At 52.1% G+C, this 17,807-nt stretch overlaps 1 protein-coding gene across 2 annotated transcripts; it reads left to right on the plus strand.

Annotated features, from left to right (window-relative positions):
• The first annotated feature begins 611 nt into the window (after positions 1–611).
• Positions 612–9,402, plus strand: PLPP2 (phospholipid phosphatase 2). 2 transcript variants are annotated; one of them, XM_021705172.1, is made up of 6 exons: positions 612–774; positions 3,788–3,939; positions 4,164–4,441; positions 8,308–8,365; positions 8,605–8,781; positions 8,927–9,402. In XM_021705172.1, exons 1-6 carry the CDS (start codon positions 723–725, stop codon positions 9,074–9,076), a joined length of 867 nt encoding a protein of 288 aa, XP_021560847.1. In that variant the 5' UTR covers positions 612–722; the 3' UTR covers positions 9,077–9,402. The 2 variants fall into 2 exon arrangements, with proteins under 2 accessions (XP_021560847.1, XP_021560848.1); XM_021705173.1 differs by having other exon boundaries at positions 4,251–4,441.
• Positions 9,403–17,807: the final 8,405 nt, after the last annotated feature.

Here is a 17,807-nt window from a genome sequence, read left to right on the forward strand (position 1 = left end):
TTCTGGTTAAGGTTGGGACAGTGAGTGTGCTACATGGGAGCGGGGCCCGGGCCAACAGCCTCCAGGGTGGGTGTTGAGGAACTTGACCTTCTGAAATGCCACGCATCACAGGAATGCCAGGATTTTAAGCGTTAGGCGTGAAGAAAAACCCCTGCAATGGATCCAGGACACTCCATCAGTTTTGGGGCACTTCCTGACTCAGAGGTACTCAGATGTACCCAGCATCTGAGTACGAGGAAACCCGGGGACACGTCCTGCCGGGTCTGCCCTCTCGCGCGCTCCTCCGTGTGTGCGTGGGTGCCTTCCTTCCTTCTGGCCACCCGCCCCTTCCCCGACCCAGCCGGCCCAACCTGCGGGTGACGCCCTGGGGGGCTCTGGACCGCTGTCCCTCAGCTTCAGCCTCCCGCCTGCGGTCCTGGGCGCAGACGACCTCTCCCGCCTCCAGACCCGGTGGGGTCTCCCGCTGTCCCACGCAGGCACTCTCCACCCCGCCCCTCCCGGCTCGCCGCGGCGGGGCGGGGCGGGGCGGGGGCAGAGTCCGCCCCCTCCCCTCGGGCTGCTCCGCCCTCGCCCCGCCGCTCCCCTGCCTTCCCCTCCACGCCCCGCCCCGCCCTGGCAGGGCCTGGCTCGGCGGCCATGTGACCCCGCGGCCTGGCCGGGCGCGACGGGACGCGCTGGGACCGGCGTCGGGGGTCGCGGGCGCGGCCGGGGGCGGGGGCGGCATGGAGCGGAGGTGGGTCTTCGTACTGCTCGACGTGCTGTGCGTGCTGGTCGGTAAGAGCCGCGCGACCCGTGTGTTGGGGGAGGACCCCGCCCCCCGGCGGTACACGCCCCGGGCCCCCGAAGGTTGGTTTGTGGGGGCGGATCGGGGAGGCCCCTGGGGGCGCGGGACCTCGCGGACTGCCTCCGCGCCCCGGTGCCAGCGGGCGCCCTTCCCGGCCTCGGTTTCTCCCGGCCGTCCCGGGTCCCCCCGCCCGCTGCAGCAGGAAGTCGCAGCCGGGGGGGCTGCACGCGCCTCCCTCCCCGCCGCTCCCCCCTCCCCGCCGCGCCCGGCCCGGGCGGTGATTCAGGAGGGCGGCGGTCCGGGTTTGGGGCGCGGCCGCGGGTCACCCGGGCGGACCTCCACCCCCTGTCCCGGGATCGACGTCCCCAGCGGGCACACGGCTGGTCGGTGGGAGTCGGACCCCCTGCTCGGGCGGGGGAGAGATGGAGAGAAAGGCTGGGCCCCGGGCTACCCGTGAACCTGGCGCCTCCGGCGGCGCGGACCAAACCTGTCGGGCGGGTTTGCGGGCCAGGCTGGGGGAGGGGGCGGCCCGAGGCCCCCTCCCCGCCCTTCCCCCAGGGTCCCGGGAACAAAGGCCGAGTGTTTGCTCTGGGGCTGTGCGGACAATGGCCCCAGAATTCTACCCTCGGCGCGGGGAGGGGCCCCTCGGGCCTAAATCGCCCCCCCAGGACCGCTCCCTCCCCGCCCCCATTTGGGGTTCCTGCTCCTCCGGCGGGGTCGGAGGGGAAATCCCTGACGGATTGGAAAGGCCAGGCTCTCCTCCTGAGCCCGGGACCCTAACCCTGACCTCTTTGGAGTGGGCCGGTTGGCAGCAGGAAGAAGTCCCCAGGGGGCGTCTGCCAGCCCTAGCCATCATGTATTGAATACCTGTTATTTATATTTAAACATGTGTGTGGCACCTACTGTATTCTAGACAAGAAGTGACATGCACATAATGAAGCCGTTTCCACCAAACAGTCCGACGGGCAGGTTCTGTTTGCCCAGAGAGGTTCAGGCACCTGCTGGAGGTCACACAGCAGCTACCGGTGGTGCTGAGATTAGGTTGTGTTGGTTGCTTCTTTGTGCCAGGAGCTAGAGGCCCAGGCAGACCCGGCTCCCATTCTTGAAGCTTCAGCCCATAAAAAGTTGAGTTTCATAGGGTGACAAGGGGGCCCTGATGAACATACGGGCTGTGTGTGTGTGTGTGTGTGTGTGTGTGTTTCCGGGGGTGGGGGGTGATGTAAAGGCAGGGATGTTCTGCAGGTGTCTGCCATGAGGGCATGAGCCAGTGTCCTAGGCAGAGAGAGGCCCCAAATCCAGTGCTTGGAGCTCTACTTCCCAAACCCACAGGTCTGGTTCCAGTCGAGGGTGACTGAGTCTGCAGTGGAAGGGGCTGGGGCTGGGGGACAGGAATTGGGAGACAGACCTCGCTGCCCAGGCACCTTATGCCAGCCTCTTTGCCCTGCTGCGGGGGCAGGGATGAGGCTTGACTTGATGTCTCAGCATATTCTGGCACTGGCCTCCCCCCACCCCCAACTTTGGGGGGCTCCTCCCTGGCTTCTCTGCCTCCACCCTCGCCCTCAGTGATGTACGAAAACATGCTCTGTTCCTTTGTTCCCAACTGTCTGATGTCTCCCCGCTCACTCCCAGCAAGATTCCCATTCTTTTTTTTTTTAAGATTTTTTAGAGAGAGAGAGACCGCGGGAGTGGGAACACAAGCAGGGGGAGTGGGAGAGGGAGAAGCAGGCTCCCCGCTGAGCCGAGAGCCTGATGCCCAGGACCCTGGGATCATGACCTGAGACGAACGCAGACACTTAACGACTGAGCCACCCAGGCGCCCCAAGATTTCCATTCATATAATACCCTCCACCCCCAGCCCCCAGCTCTCCAGCTCTCCAGGCATGGGCCCACCTATGGACCTTTGCACTGGCTGTTACCTCTCCCTGGTGCTCTTCTCCAGATCTGCCCTGACCTTCCTCAGCTCCCTCAAGCCACCTTTTCTGTGTGGCCTACCTGACAAGCCCATAGTCTCCCTGATTCCAGTCGCTGTCCCTAAGCCTCACAGCTCCATGGGCAGACCTCTCTGTTTCCTGACTCAGCACTAAGTTTGGTCTCTTGGGAGGAGGAGGAGTTGGCCTTGTCCCTGACTCCTGTGGTATTCAGGCCACAGAAGAGTCACTCCCTTTTATACTTGTCACCTGCCGTGCTGGGGGCAAAGGGCACCCTGCCTGTGTTTGTCACCCTCAGCTCAGCAGGGCCCTGGGACCCCCAGAGCCACAGCTGCCGAAACTTCTGGCTCCTGAATGTGTCTTTGGACTGAGCTGTGGAGGCCCTTGGTCTGCCCAGGGGTCTGCCCAGGGTCTGTTGACATCTCAGCTCTGCCCCTTACTGTGGTGTGTCCCTGGTCTCTCTGGCTGGCCATAGAGTGAAGGGCAGGGAGTTCTCTCTTTTAAAAGATGCTTATTAAACATGTGCGCAGGCTGAGCCCTGGGAAGGCTCCAGGGACAGCCTTGAGCATGGCGGACCCCCCTCAGGTGCTCGGTGAACCCAGGTATCACATGGTGCATAAATACAAACAGTGCCAAGAGACACGGAGAACAGACATGTCATCTATGAAAGGGGTGCCAAGGTGGGCAGTCAGGAAGGCGGCTGGATGGAGCTCAGTTTGGAGGGAAGTCAGTCAGAGATGTTTTGGGCGGTGAGGACGGTTGCCAGGTTCCTGGTTGGGTGCCTGTGGAGTTTGCTCAGGGAGGAGACAGGAGGCTGGAGGGAAGTGAGGAAGGGGAGGGGGTGGGAGATGTGGGGTGGGGGCTGTACAATGGGCCTGGGGAGGATTTTGGTGTTTATCTGTGGATGATGGGGAATCACGAGGGGGTTTTAATGGGGCAGCAGCCTCCCATTTGCCAGGTTGGTGTGGAGGTGAGAAACCAGGGGACCAAGGCAGGTGGCCCTGGGGCTTTGCTGGTGGGAGCGTGCAGCTGGGGGAGAACCATCTGGCCACTGGCTTCTCTCCCCTGCCCCCAGCCTCTCTGCCTTTTGCCATCCTGACGCTTGTGAACGCCCCATATAAGCGAGGGTTCTACTGTGGAGATGACTCCATCCGATACCCCTACCGTCCAGACACCATCACACATGGGCTCATGGCTGGGGTCACCATCACGGCCACCATCATCCTTGTAAGGCAGAACAGGCTTGGAGGGTGGGGGCTGGGGTGTGGGATGGTCTTTGGGGAAGAGGACCCCCTTTGGAGTTCCCAGAACCCCAGCCGACTCAGGGAGGCTGGGAGCGCTTACCCCCTTTCCGTGGGGAGGGCCAAGGCCCAGGGAGCCAGGGCTGGTGGAGATGCTCACAGCCGGCGTCCCAGCCCCGCTGCAAGGCCCCTCAGCTGCTCCCTGTGCAGGTCTCAGCCGGGGAGGCCTACCTGGTGTACACAGACCGCCTCTATTCCCGCTCCGACTTCAACAACTATGTGGCCGCCGTCTACAAGGTGCTGGGCACCTTCCTGTTTGGGGCTGCCGTGAGTCAGTCGCTGACAGACCTGGCCAAGTACATGATCGGCCGCCTGCGACCCAACTTCCTGGCGGTGTGTGACCCTGATTGGAGTCGCGTCAACTGCTCCATCTACGTGCAGGTGGAGAGGGTGTGCAGGGGAAACCCCACCAACGTCACCGAGTCCAGGTGGGTGCCGGGATAGCAGCCTTCACTCTGGGCCATGCTGGGGGCCCCCAGCCGCAGATATTCCCAGCCCTGGGGGAGGAGTGGGCCCTGCAGGAGGACCCTCCGGAGCTGAATGTGGAAGAATGAGAAGGTTAAGGAGGCAACTCCCTGAGCAGAGGATTGTGGGGGTGAGGCCAGGTGGGGCCCGTGGGCCTGGGTGGCGTGGGGGCAGGAGGGGGCGGGATGTCGGACCCCACTGGCCTGCTTCTCTGCTTTGTACTCTCACAGTCTCTGATCAGCTTTTTCATTAATTGCCATTATTGTTTTCCTTTTTATTATTTTATTTTATTTTTTTAATAAGTGTTATGATACCTCAGGTTTTTTTTAACATTTTTTTTATTCATTTGAGAGAGAGAGAGAGCACGAGTGGTGGGGGTGGGGGCAGAGGGTGAAGCAGACTCCCCACTGAGCAGGGAGCCTGACGCAGGGCTCGATCCCAGGACCCTGGGATCGTGACCTGAGCAGAAATCGGGAGTCAGATGCTTAACAAGCTGAGCCACCCAGGCATCCCCTTATTTTCCTTTTTAAAAGATTGAAATAAAATTCACATAGCTAGGGGTGCCTGGGTGAGTCCGTTGGTGAAGCGTCTGCCTTCGGTTCAGGTCCTGATCTCAGGGTCCTGGGATCGAGTCCTGCCTCGGATCGGGCTCCCTCCTCAGTGGGGAGCCTGCTCCTCTCTCTCCCTCTGCTGCTCGCCCCCTGCTTGCGCTCGCTCGCTCGCTCTCCTGCTCACTCTCAAATCAATCAATCAATCAATCAAATCTTTAAAAAAATGCACATAGCTAAAATTCACTAATTTAACTATCTTAATGGGTACAATTCATTGATTTTTTAGCAATTCACAGTGTTGTGCACCCATCCCCACTATCTTGCTCCAGAATATTTTCATCACCCCAAAAAGAAGCTCCATGTCCATTAGTTGTCAGCACCCTGTCTGTCCGCCCATCCGCATCCCAGTCCCAGGCCCGGGCACCCGCAAGCCCCCTCCTGCTGTGGTCGTGCCTTTCCTGACGATTCACACATGTGGAGTCCCACGCCATGTGGCCTCTCGCGTCTGGCTTCCTTAATGTTTCGGAGCTCACCCGTGTCGGAGCGTCTGTGTGTGTTTGCTGCACCTGTTTGGGGGCTCTTGTTCAGTGGGTGTATTTTTGTGATTGTTTGGTCTTCCTGATGGATGTGCTGGTTCTCACTGTGAGCCCTTTGTCTCTCCTAGTGGTTTCGTTTTCAGGGTCTGTTTTGTCTCGCAGCAGTGTAGCCCGCTGGCTTTCTTGTGGTTGCTGTTTGCATGGAATATTTTTCCCATTTTTGTACCTTTCAACCTATTTGTGTGTTTGAACCTAAAGTGAGTCTCTAGTACACAGGCTAAAGTTAGGTTATTTTGAAAATCTGTTTTGTAATCTCCGCCTTTTAATCGGAGAGATTAATACATTTACATTCATTGTAACTACTGATCAGGAAGGGCTTCTGCTGTCTTGTTATTTGCTTTCTACATAGTCTTTGTTTTTATGCTGACTTTTACATTTCTTCATTACTGCCTTCTTTTATGTCAAATAGTTGACTATGCAAGGAGTTTGTGGCCATATGGTGCTACCCCCTTATGAGATTATTTTCACAAATTATACTTTTATACATCGTGTGTTCATCAACTTAGATTTATAATTACTATTTTATGCAGGTATAATCGGCATATACCACCGTATTAATTTTAGGTACACAACATAACAACGTTTGTATTTATCTTGAAATGGTCACCACGGTAAATCTAGCTAACAACCGTCCCTGTATATGCAGTTAAAAAAAATTATTAGAGAAACCAGGAATCATAAGCCACAAGTATATTAATACTGATGTTTGTATTGTGTAATTACCTTTACTGGTGCTTCTCAGGTCTTTGTGTGAGTTTGACTTACTGTCTAGTACCCTTCGTTTCTCCTGAAAAGGCTCCCTTTTGGTATTTCTTATAGGGCAGGTATTGGAGCAATGAATTATCAGTTTTTGTTTATCTGGGAACGTCTTAATTTCTCCTTCATTTTTAGGGGATAACTTTGCTAGATACAGAATTCTTGGTTCCTTTGAATGTGTCATCCCGCTGCCTCTGGCTTCCAGGGCTTCTGACGAGAAACCAGCTGCAAATTGAATCGTACTGAGGGCCCTTGTTCAGGAGGAGTTTCTTCTCTTGCTACTTGCATGATTCTCACTGACTGTCCTTTGGCAGGTTGATTACACCGTGTCTCTCTGAGTTTCTCCTTTGGGAGTTCATCAAGCTTCTTGGGTGTGTCGATTAATGTTTTTGATCCAGTTAGGGAAGCGTTCAGCCATTATTTCTTCAAAGACTCTGCCCCTGTGTACCTCTCCCCTCTTTGGGTTCCCACTGTGTGGGTGGGGTCCCTGGTGCCCACTTCTGTTTCTCCCTTTTTTTTTACTCTCCGTTTGTCCGACTGAATTGTCTCCGTCGACTTGTGTCCATGGTTACTCTTCTGCCCATTCAGATCTGCTAGTGATCTTTTCATTTTGGATACTGCTGTTTTCAGCTCCAGAATTTCTGTTTGGTTCCTTTAGATAACCTCTGTCTCTTGGTTAGTATTCTCTATTCAGTGAGACATTGTGTAGCTCTTTGAACAGATTTTAAATGGCGGCTGAAACGTCTTTGTCCAGTAAGTCTAGTGCCTGGGCTTCCTCAGGGACGGCTTCTATTAATAGATGTTTTTCCCCTGTGTGTTGGATACACTTTTTTTCCCCTGCATGCTTTGTACTTATTTGGTTGAAAACTGGGCATTTTTTATATTGTAATGTAGCAGCTCTGGAAATCGGATTGTACTCCCCTCCCCAGGGATTGTTGTTGGTGTTTGTTACAGTTGTTGGTTGGTTGGTTAGCGACCTTTCTGAACGAATTTTGCAAATTCTGTATTCTTTGTCATGTGTGATCATGAAGTTCTTTCTGTTAGCTGGGTGATCAGCTAGTGATTTGACAGAGATTTCCTTAGACACCTGGCCCCAGGAGAAATATATCTCTCAGAGTTTACAGATGGGCTCTGTGTGCTGTGCTGGGCCTGCCTTCAGTGTGCAGCCAGGCTTCCTGTTTGTTGTGCAATACCTGAAGGTCAGCCAGAGGTGAGAGCAAAGGGCTTCTTTCCAGAGCTCCCTGGTGGGTCTTTGTGCTTCAGCTGCTGTGCATCACCCTGGAGAGCAGTGACAAACATTAGTTGTAAGTGTTTCAGAGCAATGCCCCAGGTAGCTGCCTCAGCACCCGGAGAGTGGGGTACAGCCCCTCAGATCCACCAGATGGGGTCCAAACAGACAATCACAATTCTGTGCAGAGAGGTCTGTTCTGCTTTTGGTACATGTGGCCACTGTCAGTGCAATTCTTTTTGTACAGATGTTTTTCATTTCTCTTACAGATGGCTGGACCTTTAGAGTTTCTTTATTGGCTGCTTTCTCTTATCCACTGATGTCCTTTTTGCTAAAACTTGAATTTAATTCTTGTGTCAAGTACCACAGATGGAAAATAATCCTGAAACTGTGGTGTTAACTGCTTGCCGGACACAGTTGTCTGCCCTGGTTCCAAGTCTGTGGCCTACAATGTCCTTGTTAAAGACCGTGAGCCCCAGTTGGAGACTTTCTGTTGCATGGTCAGAGAAGGGAAAAGGGGCCATGTTTCCCCATAAAACCCTCCCTGTGCTGGTACCCAGACTGCGGGAAACACAGTGAGATGGGGGCCCCGGGGGTTTCAAAAGCAGAAATGGGAGTGAGCTCCCCCATCCCTGAGCCTGGGCCCTGGGCTTTGTTCTCTGTGCGGCCCTCCTGATGCCTGTCCTCTCCTTTCTTAGGCTGTCTTTCTATTCCGGACACTCCTCCTTCGGGATGTACTGCATGATGTTCTTGGCGGTGAGTCTTTCTCTCAGGATTGGCTTGTGGGACTGGCCAAGTCACTGCCTTCCCTGGGCCTCAGTTTTTCCTTCTGTAGAAGGGGTGGGTGGAGGTGGTGATGGGTTGTTGGGCTGACAGGTGTGGAGGCCCCGGGCCTTCTGGCTCCGTGTTCCTGGCCCCAGAGCTCCCATCTGTGCCCTGGGTGTGGGGTGAGCCCAGCCGGCTCCTAGGCTGATGGCTGCCCTCTGGACCCCCAGCTCTACGTGCAGGCACGGCTCTGCTGGAAGTGGGCGAGACTCCTGCGGCCCACGGTGCAGTTCTTCCTGCTGGCCTTCGCACTCTACGTTGGCTACACACGCGTGTCTGACCACAAGCACCACTGGAGTGATGTCCTCGTTGGCCTCCTGCAGGGGGCGCTCGTGGCCATCCTCACCGTGAGCTCCTGGCCTTGACACCCCCTGCGCTGGGACCCTCTTGTCCTCCCCACTCCAGTGTTCCCCCTCAGAGCCCATTCCTCACCCCCACTCCCTTCCCGGGTCCCCTTCCCCTGCCCCCGGCAGCTCTTGCCTTCTCTCTTAGGTTCGCTACATCTCTGACTTCTTCAAGTCCCGGCCTCCACAGCGCTGCCTGGAGGAGGAGGAGCTGGGACGGAAGCCCAGCCTGGCACTGACGTTGACCCTGGGTGAGGCTGACCGCAACCACTATGGGTACCCGGTCTCCTCCTCCTGAGGCAGGGCCCCGGACTCTGGGTCCAGCGGGGTATGAGGCTGTGTTTGTGGTCCTGGCTGGGCCCTCCCCTGGGGTGGTGATGGGGGCTCTGCAGGGCTCCAGGTGCCCCGTGCTGGTGGTCGGCGGGTGTTCCACCAACCCCACCTCTTGTGCACTGGACCCACGGCCTGGGGTTGCACAGGGCAGCCCCAGTGTTGGGAAGGGGGACCCTGTGCTCTCAGCTCCCTCAGAACCCCCTTTTGTTGGATTAGAGAGCTCCAGATAGATGCTGTTTTTGTAAAGTGTAATGTATATGTGGACTTTTAGTAAAATAGAGTGTTTGCTCGACACGTGGTGTCAGCCTCTGTTCTTACGGCCGTTCTGAGCACGGTTCCTACAGCAGATGGGGGGACGCTTCCCTGCTGGGGGCTCAGCGGAGCTCAGGTGTCAGAAGTTGGTGGCGGTGTTGTAGTCTGGAGACGCAGGGAGAGTGGCCCACTCCCTCCCTGGCCTCACCCCATGTGTGTCTTCATCTGGCTGTGGACTCGTATTGATCACACCCTTTAATAAGCTGGTAAACCTCAGTGTTCCCTGAGTTGTGTGAGCCCTAAGAGAGCAGGTCGTGGGAACGTGCAGTCTAGTCGGTGGGTCAGAGCACTGGTAACGGCCTGGGGCTGGTGGCAGCCTCGGAGGTGGGGGCGGTCTCGTAGGACAGAGTCCTTAACCTGATGCTCTCTGCGGGCAGACTGTCCGCACTGAGTTCTCAGACACTATCCCCCACCCCCCGATGTCGAAATTGGGTCTGGAAACCGAAAGAATTGTTGTTTGTGACCTGGTTAAGTGCACAAGGTGAATGAAAGTAACAGCCGGGCCCTCACGGGCTTCCTCTGGTCCTGTCGGCAAGGGGGAAGGCTGGAGGAAGCAGGCACAGCTTGGCACAGCGCCCAGGGCAGGGGTCTGGCACAGCTATACGAGGCTCCTGCCGTTGTCTGGGCCCCGAGGAGGGCGAGGGTTGGGGAAACTCCGAGTTTGAGTTAGGGTGCAGAATTTGTCTCCATGGCCCTCCCCTCACAGTAGGGAGGCCTCTGCTGAAAGCCCCCTTCCCCTAGTACAGGCCCCCCAATGGAAACACTCGAGCAGAAATTCAGATGGAGCTCAGAGCCTAGTCACAGGGGCTGGAGATCTTGCTGGCAGCCTCAGGTGGCCTGCAGGGCTGTGCCCCAGGTCTGCGGCTGTGGAGCCTGAAAGGTCCCAGGTGGGGTGTGGGCCTAGGGCTGGACTCCTTATCCTCTTTCCGCTCGGGGATATTCTCCCCCCCTCCAACGGACCCTGCCCTCGGATCCTCCCATCTCAGCAGTGCCCACCTTTAACGGACGTGCCTGGGCCTCCTGGGGCTCCAAGTCTCTCCGCATCTGGCCTTCCTGGAGGACTTGTCCTGATTCTTCCCTGCTGGTCACGCACATGGGGCTCCAGAACCAGCTCCTCTTGCTCTGTCCTCAAATGACCACTCCCTGCCATTCACAGAAGGGAAGTAAAATAGAGACTAACTGCTAGAAATACATACGTTTTAAAAAAGGAGATGTGGGGACGCCTGGGTGGCTCAGTCAGTTAAGTGTCTGCCTTCGGCTCAAGTCGGGCTCCCTGCTCGGCAGGGAGTCTGCTCCTCCCTCTCCCTCTGCCTGCCACTTCCCCAGCTTGTGCTCTCTCTCTCTCAAATAAATAAAATCTTAAAAAAACAAAAAAAGGTATGTTCAAAACCTTAGTATAGGGTTTGTAATTGGGGAAAACAGAGAAAGTGAAATTGAGGAAAATCCGGGGTCTGGGCCACAGCAGCGGCTCAAGAAACAGAAGGCACTGTGAGTGGTGGGTCCCTCGAGCAGGGAAGACGCGAGCGAGATGCCAGGCCTCTGGAGCAGGTTGTTGAGGGGCTGGCACCTTGAGACGATTGTAGAACGTACAGAGCTCCCCCTTTCAAGGACAGTGTAAATGGTGGGTTTGGTTTTTCTACTAAATATGTGTAAAACAGGTTGCTTATTTTTTTTTTTTATTCTTATGTTAATCCCCATACAATACATCATTAGTTTTAGATGCAGGTTACTTATTTTTAAGTGTTTTATTTGTCCCCAGAAGCTGTTTTATTCCATACCCCTCGCAGGGTGTTCCGGTCAGGCCTCGGTGTGATAACGTGGCCTGGGGGCAAAGACGCAGCCTCGCAGCCCCGTGCTGGACGCCGGATGGAGACGGTCTCCCCGGCCACCACGACCTTGCTCTCAGTGCTGTGGCAGGTGGGGAGGAGGGAGCCCAGATGCCGCAGAACGCCAGCATGCTGGACATCAGGAACTCGGCTTCACCACCGTGAAGCTGCTCGGGGCTGGGGGGCCTGGGCATTCTGGGATGCAGTAGAAGGCAGTGACTGAGCCCTGGCTGCACGTGAGGAGGACGTACCCAGGCTCGGGGACGGGGGGGGTGTCTGTGTCAGTGAAGGGGGCGAGGTTCCCAGCCAGACCTCACAGGGAGCCGGGGATCCGGGAGCAGATGGGAATGACGGAGTTAGGTGCCCCTGTTAGCATGCGTGGCCTCGCTCCCTTCCCTGGTGCGATGACCTGAAGGCCAAGACCACAGTGATGCTTTGGACCAAAACATTGGAAACAGCCATGGTAGAAACCACTCTGAATGCGGTTTGACAGCCGATGAGGTGTAAGGAGCAGGAAAACAGAAGGTGAAGGAGGTGAGTGAGACGGAGCTGAGGGTTCGGTGGTTGGCCTTGACCAGGAGAGGGCTCGGTGCTCCACGGAGACCCCAGGACCACAGCCGTGAGGCCAGACAAACAGAGCTGTGCTGGCCAGACCCCTCTCCAGAGTCCTTTCTGGGTTCATTGGTTCTTACCGATTAGGAAAAGTTGGGACATTTGGTACCCCAGGCAGAGGTGCTGGGAAGCTCTCACGTACATAATTGCACACGGCTATCCTGCTTACAGTTTCACGGAGAAAACAGTAGGTCTTTGTTTTCCCCATTCATTAGCCGCAGGCAGTGGTGGTGACAGCCTTGTCCCCTTGTCACTCTGAACATATATAAACAGAGGGAGAGGGAGGGAGACATCGTACTGTATAAGAAACCTCTGATTTTCCAACACATTTTCAGCAGCTGGACAGCTCCCAGAGCTCCTCTATCAGCTGGTGGACTCCAGCCCTATCTGAGACAAACATGCCAGTATTTTGGCTAGCCTGATTTTTCACAGTTGTGATTTGTGGGAAGAAGCAGCCCAGTTTATACATTTAGTAGCCCGATTTTGGGTGAATCCAGGACTTTGGGTGAGAATCTCCAGTTGGTAAAAGGCGGGAACGGCTGGCCGTAGGCACCTGCCCTGTAAAGGTGCACAGCTCCTCCGCGTCGTGTCTTCTCCCAGCTCCCAGAGGACCCGCTCACCTCGTCATTGTCAGAGACAAATAACCACCCCGCGTCCAGCCACCATGTGGCAGCAACAGCAGTGTTCCTGAGGCCAGAGCGGCATCCCTGGAGGCTACCTGGAAACCGACCCTTGGCACTCTGCAGAAGACCAGAGGGAACTTGGATGACCTAAATGGGAAGGAACAAAAAAGCATGTTCCATTTTCTTTTTAGTGGAAACAATCCAGGAGGATATTTCTGTGATATCCACTTGAAAAATACACCTTCCTTTCATCTGCCATGAAAAATGCTGTGTGTATTAAACAGCTGTATTCTCCGGAAGAAGTGAGGCCATCAGGGTTTTGTTCACGGCATGTTCCATGTTCAACATCACGGCAAGGTCTACCTGGATGAGACTGCTAAGGAGCTATTTCTTTCTTTCTTTTTTTTTTTTAAAGATTCCATTTATTTATTTGACAGAGACAGAAACAGCGAGAGCAGGAACACAAGCAGGGGGAGTGGGAGAGGGAGAAGCAGGCTTCCCGCTGAGCCGGGAGCCCGACGCGGGACTCGATCCCAGGACCCTGGGATCATGACCTGAGCCGAAGGCAGTCGCTCAACCAACTGAGCCACCCAGGCGCCCTGCTAAGGAGCTATTTCTAGGAGCTGCTGAGGTTTACTGCAGCCTATGGGGTTTTCCTTCTCCCCATCATTCCTGCTGGGGTGAAGAGCACCCCACTCCCCGAGTCCTGTGCATTCTGGTTTTCCATGGTGACGGAGGTGTAAAGACACACTCTCCCAACTCTGGAGAGGACAGACTTTCAGCTCTGCCCTGCCTCACCCTCATCTCCACTTGTGGGAATTTGCAGTTTGTCAGTGTCCCCATCTGGAAAGAAATAGCTGGAGGGGTCCCTGCAGGGACACCTGGGGCTTGGAGTTGGGGATGGTCTGGCTGGGTCCTGACAGTCACATCAGGGAGCTCTCCAGGGTTTTCCAGTCCCTGCCATAGGCCACGTAGACCTGATTCCCTAGGGACACATCAGGCAGGAGATTGATGTTCCTGTTGGTCTCCTTTGCAAACCCCACGGCTGGGACATGCACGTGGTTGCTGAACACCCACCTGCACTGCAGGAGGAGCGTTAGGGGGGCAGACCCATCTGTGCATGTGGTGATTATCTCCTAGGCCACTTGCAGGGCACCATTTGGTGCTTTGTCCAAATATGGAAGGCACTAGTGACATGCGGCCCTTTAAGTTACTTTAAACTCATAAAATAAAGATCTGGTTTATCAGCCACAGGAGTCATATTTGAAGCGTAAAATAAATAGAGGGCAAGATGAAGGAAAGTTCTGTTGCAGGGATTCTACAGAGAAGTTTTTGTTTGGAGGATCAACAGTAAGGCTGTTCACTTAGGGTTAAGGTTAGTGCTGGGGTCAGGATAGGTCAAGGTCATTCTAAGGGAGTGAGAACTTTGATCCACATCCTTGGTGGTTGAATGTCTACATCAATTACTTGGAATTTTTCTGCATAAAAAAAAGTAAAATGAAGGGGGAAATGGACAAGGGTGCAGTTGGGGGAGGCCAGGCTGGCCCCGCAGAGCACGCGGGGGTCTCTGCCCTCAGCCTCAGAGTGCACAGCCTTCTCCGGCAAAGCCCCTCAGGACGGATGACACGCGACGGCACCGATGGGTCGACCACTTGAAGGAGACTAAAATCATACTGATAACCTTTCCTGACCACGGTGGAATAGAGCTAGAAATCAACATCGAAGGAAAACTGGAAATTTAGCAGAGGGCTGGAACTTAACACACTGTTGAAACAGCAGCTGGTCAAAGTGGAAATCGAAAGTGAGAGTAAGGGGTGCCTGGGGGGCTCAGTCATTAAGACTCCGACTCTTGATTTTGGCTAGGGTCGTGGGATCGACTCACGCTGTGCGGAGTCTGCTTGAGATTCTTTCCCCCTCCCCCCACTTTGCCCCTCCCCCTGCTCTCTCACTCTCTCTCTCAAATAAATAAACCTTTTAAAAACATGAAATTAAAAAATATCCCGAGACCAAGAAACATGACAACACAACACAGCAGAAGTTATGAGACATGGCAAAAGCAGTACTAAGAAGGATGTTTATAGATGTCTGAGTTTATATTTTTAATTTAAATTCAATTAGCCAACATACAGTACATTATTAGTTTTTGATTTGTGTTCGACGATTCATCAGTTGCGTATAACACCCAGTGCTCCTCACCACACGTGCCTGCCTTAATACCCATCACCCAGTTACCCCCTCCCCTCTGATACCCTCAGTTTGTTTCCCAGAGTCAAGAGTCCCTCATGGTTTGTCTCCCTCACTGATTTCTTCCCATTCAGTTTTCCCTCCCTTCCCCCGTGGTCCTCCACGGTCCTCCTATTCCTTATCTTCCACATATGAGTGAAACCATACTATAATTGTCTTTCTCTGCTTGACTCACTCCACTTAGCATAATCCCTTCCAGTTCCATCCATGTCAGTGCAAATGGTAGGCATTCATCCTTCCTGATGGCTGAGTAATATTCCATTGTACATATGAACCACATCTTCTTTATCCATTCATCTTTTGAAGGGCATCTTGGCTCCTCCCACAGTTTGGCTATTGTGGACATTGCTGCTGTGAACACTGGGGTGCAGATGCCCCTTCTTTTCACTATGTCTGTATCTTCGGGGTAAATACCCAGCAGTGCAATTGCTGGGTCATAGGGTAGCTCTATTTTTAACATCCTGAGGAACCTCCATACTGTTTTCCACAGTGGCTGCACCAGCTTGCATTTTAATTGGATTATTCATTTTTTGAGTGTTGAGTTTGATAAGTTCTTTATATATTTTGGATACTAACCCTTTGTCAGATATGTCATTTGCAAATATCTTCTCCCATTCTGTAGGTTGCCTTTCAGTTTCGTTGATTGTCTCCTTCACTGTGCAGCTTCTTGTTTTGATGAAGTTCCAATAGTTCATTTTTGCTTTTGTTTCCATTGCCTCAGGAGACATATGTAAAAAGAAGTTGCTATGGCCGATGTCAAAGAGGTTACTGCCTGTGTTCTCCTCTAGGATTTTTATGGTTTCATAAAAATTTAGGTCTTTAATTAGGTCACACTTAGGTCTTTAATCCATTTTGAATTTATTTTTGTGTATGGTATAAGAAAGTGGTCTAGCCTCAAAAATTTAAAAATAGAACTACCTTACAATCCATAGCCCAAGTGTCCATTGAATGATGAATGGATAAAGAAGATGTGGTATATATACATAATGGAATATTACTCAGCCATAAAAAAGCAAAATCTTGCCACTTGCAAAGACATGGATAGAGCTAAGAGGGTATTACGCTAAGTGAAATCATTTAGTCAGAGAAATACAAAAACCATACAATTTCACTCATATGTGGAATTTAAGAAACAAATGAGCAAAGGGAAAAAAGAGGCAAACCAAGAAACAGACTCTTTTTTTAATTTTTAAAAAAGATTTTATTTATTTATTTGAGAAAGAGATAGCGACAGAGATAGAGCATGAGCAGGAAGGAGAGGTAGAAGCAGGCTCCCTGCTCAGCAGGGAGCCCGATTTGGGACTCGATCCCAGGACACTGGGATCCTGACCTGAGCCAAAGGCAGACGCTTAACCGACTGAGCCACCCAGGCGCCAGAAACAGACTTTTTTTAAATTAAGTTTTTAATTTTAATTCCAGTATAGTTGTGTAGTTCATATTTAGTGTTATATTAGCCTCAGGTGTACAATGTAGTGATTCAGCCATTCTGTACATCATTACTCAGTACTCCTCATGGTGAGTGTACTCTGTTAGCAAAGTGGTGGCTCCCAGAGGGGCGGTGGGTCAGGGGATGGGTGAAGTAGGTGATGGGGATTAGGGAAGGCGCTTGTGATGATCACCAGGTGTTGTATGGAAGTGTTAAATCACTATATTGTACACCTGAAACTAATATTATACTGCATGTTAACTTACTAAATTTAAATAAAAACTTTAAAAAGGAATAATAAACTTATGTGTAGAAGCAAAATAAAAAAGGAAAAATCAAACCTATAGCCTAATACTAATAGCAGGGTCCTTCATAATAGCCCCAAACTGGAAACAACACAGATATCTTTCAATAGATGAATAGCTTAAACAAACTTGAGTACATCCATATAATGGAATATTTTCTGCAAGTAAAAGAGAAAGTATTGGCACACACAACAAATTCTATGAATCCAGGGAATTATTTTGAGTGGAGAAAGCCAATCCCCAAAGGTTACATACCCTGATTGGATTTATGTTACATTCTTGCAATGACAAAATACAGAAATGGAGAAGAGACTAGTGGCTGTTAGGGGTTAAGCGGGGAGAAGGGGTGAAAGGGGAGAGGGTGTGTCTATAAAGGGCAATATGAGGCATCCTTGCTTTAATTAAATGGTCTGTACTTTGACTGTATCAATGTCAACATCCCGCTTGTGATATTATACTATATTTTTGCAAGATGTCACTGGGGAAATTGGGTACGGGGCACATGGGATCTCTCTGTATTATTTCTTATAACTATGTGGGAATATACAGTTATCTCAAAATGAAAAGTTTAGTTGGTATTTAAAAAATCATAGTAGGAGGAAACGTCCAGTATCATTAAGTATGATGTTAGCTGTATGCTTTCTTAGATATCCTTTTTTTAGTTGAACATATATATCTCTTCATTGTTATTATTACTATTTTTAAATTCAATTAATTAACATATAATGTATTATTGGTTTCAGAGGTAGAGGTCAGTGATTCATCAGTCTTCTATAACAGCCAGTGCTCATTACATCACATACCCTCCTTAATGTCCACCACCCAGTTACCCCATCCCCCCATCCCCCCATCCCCCAATCCCCCATCCCCCATCCTCCATCCCCCCATCCTCCATCCCCCTCCCCTCCAGCAACCCTCAGTTAGTTTCCTTTGATTAAGAGTCTCTCATGGTTTGTCTCCTTCTCTGATTTTGTCTTGTTTTTTTTTCCTCTCTTCCCCTATAATCCTCTGTTTTGTTCTTAAATTCCACATTTGAGTGAAATCATATGATAATTGTCTTTCTCTGATTGACTTACTTCACTTAGCATAATACCCTCCAGTTCCATCCACGTCACTGCAAATGGCAAGATTTCATTGAAAAAAAAATTTTTTTTTGATGGCTCAGATATCCTTTATTGAGTTAAGGGACTTACCTTCTATTCCTGTTTTACTGAGAGTTTTTCTCATGAATGGGCATTGAATTTCATCAATTTTTTTCATCATCCATAGAGATAGTCATTTAATTTTCCTTATTTTGTTTGTATGTAGTTTTACCTTGATTGATTTTCAAATGTAGACCAAACTTTCA

The sequence above is a fragment of the Neomonachus schauinslandi genome, chromosome 1 (assembly GCF_002201575.2).
Source record: "Neomonachus schauinslandi chromosome 1, ASM220157v2, whole genome shotgun sequence".
NCBI classification, from domain to species: Eukaryota; Metazoa; Chordata; class Mammalia; order Carnivora; family Phocidae; genus Neomonachus; species Neomonachus schauinslandi.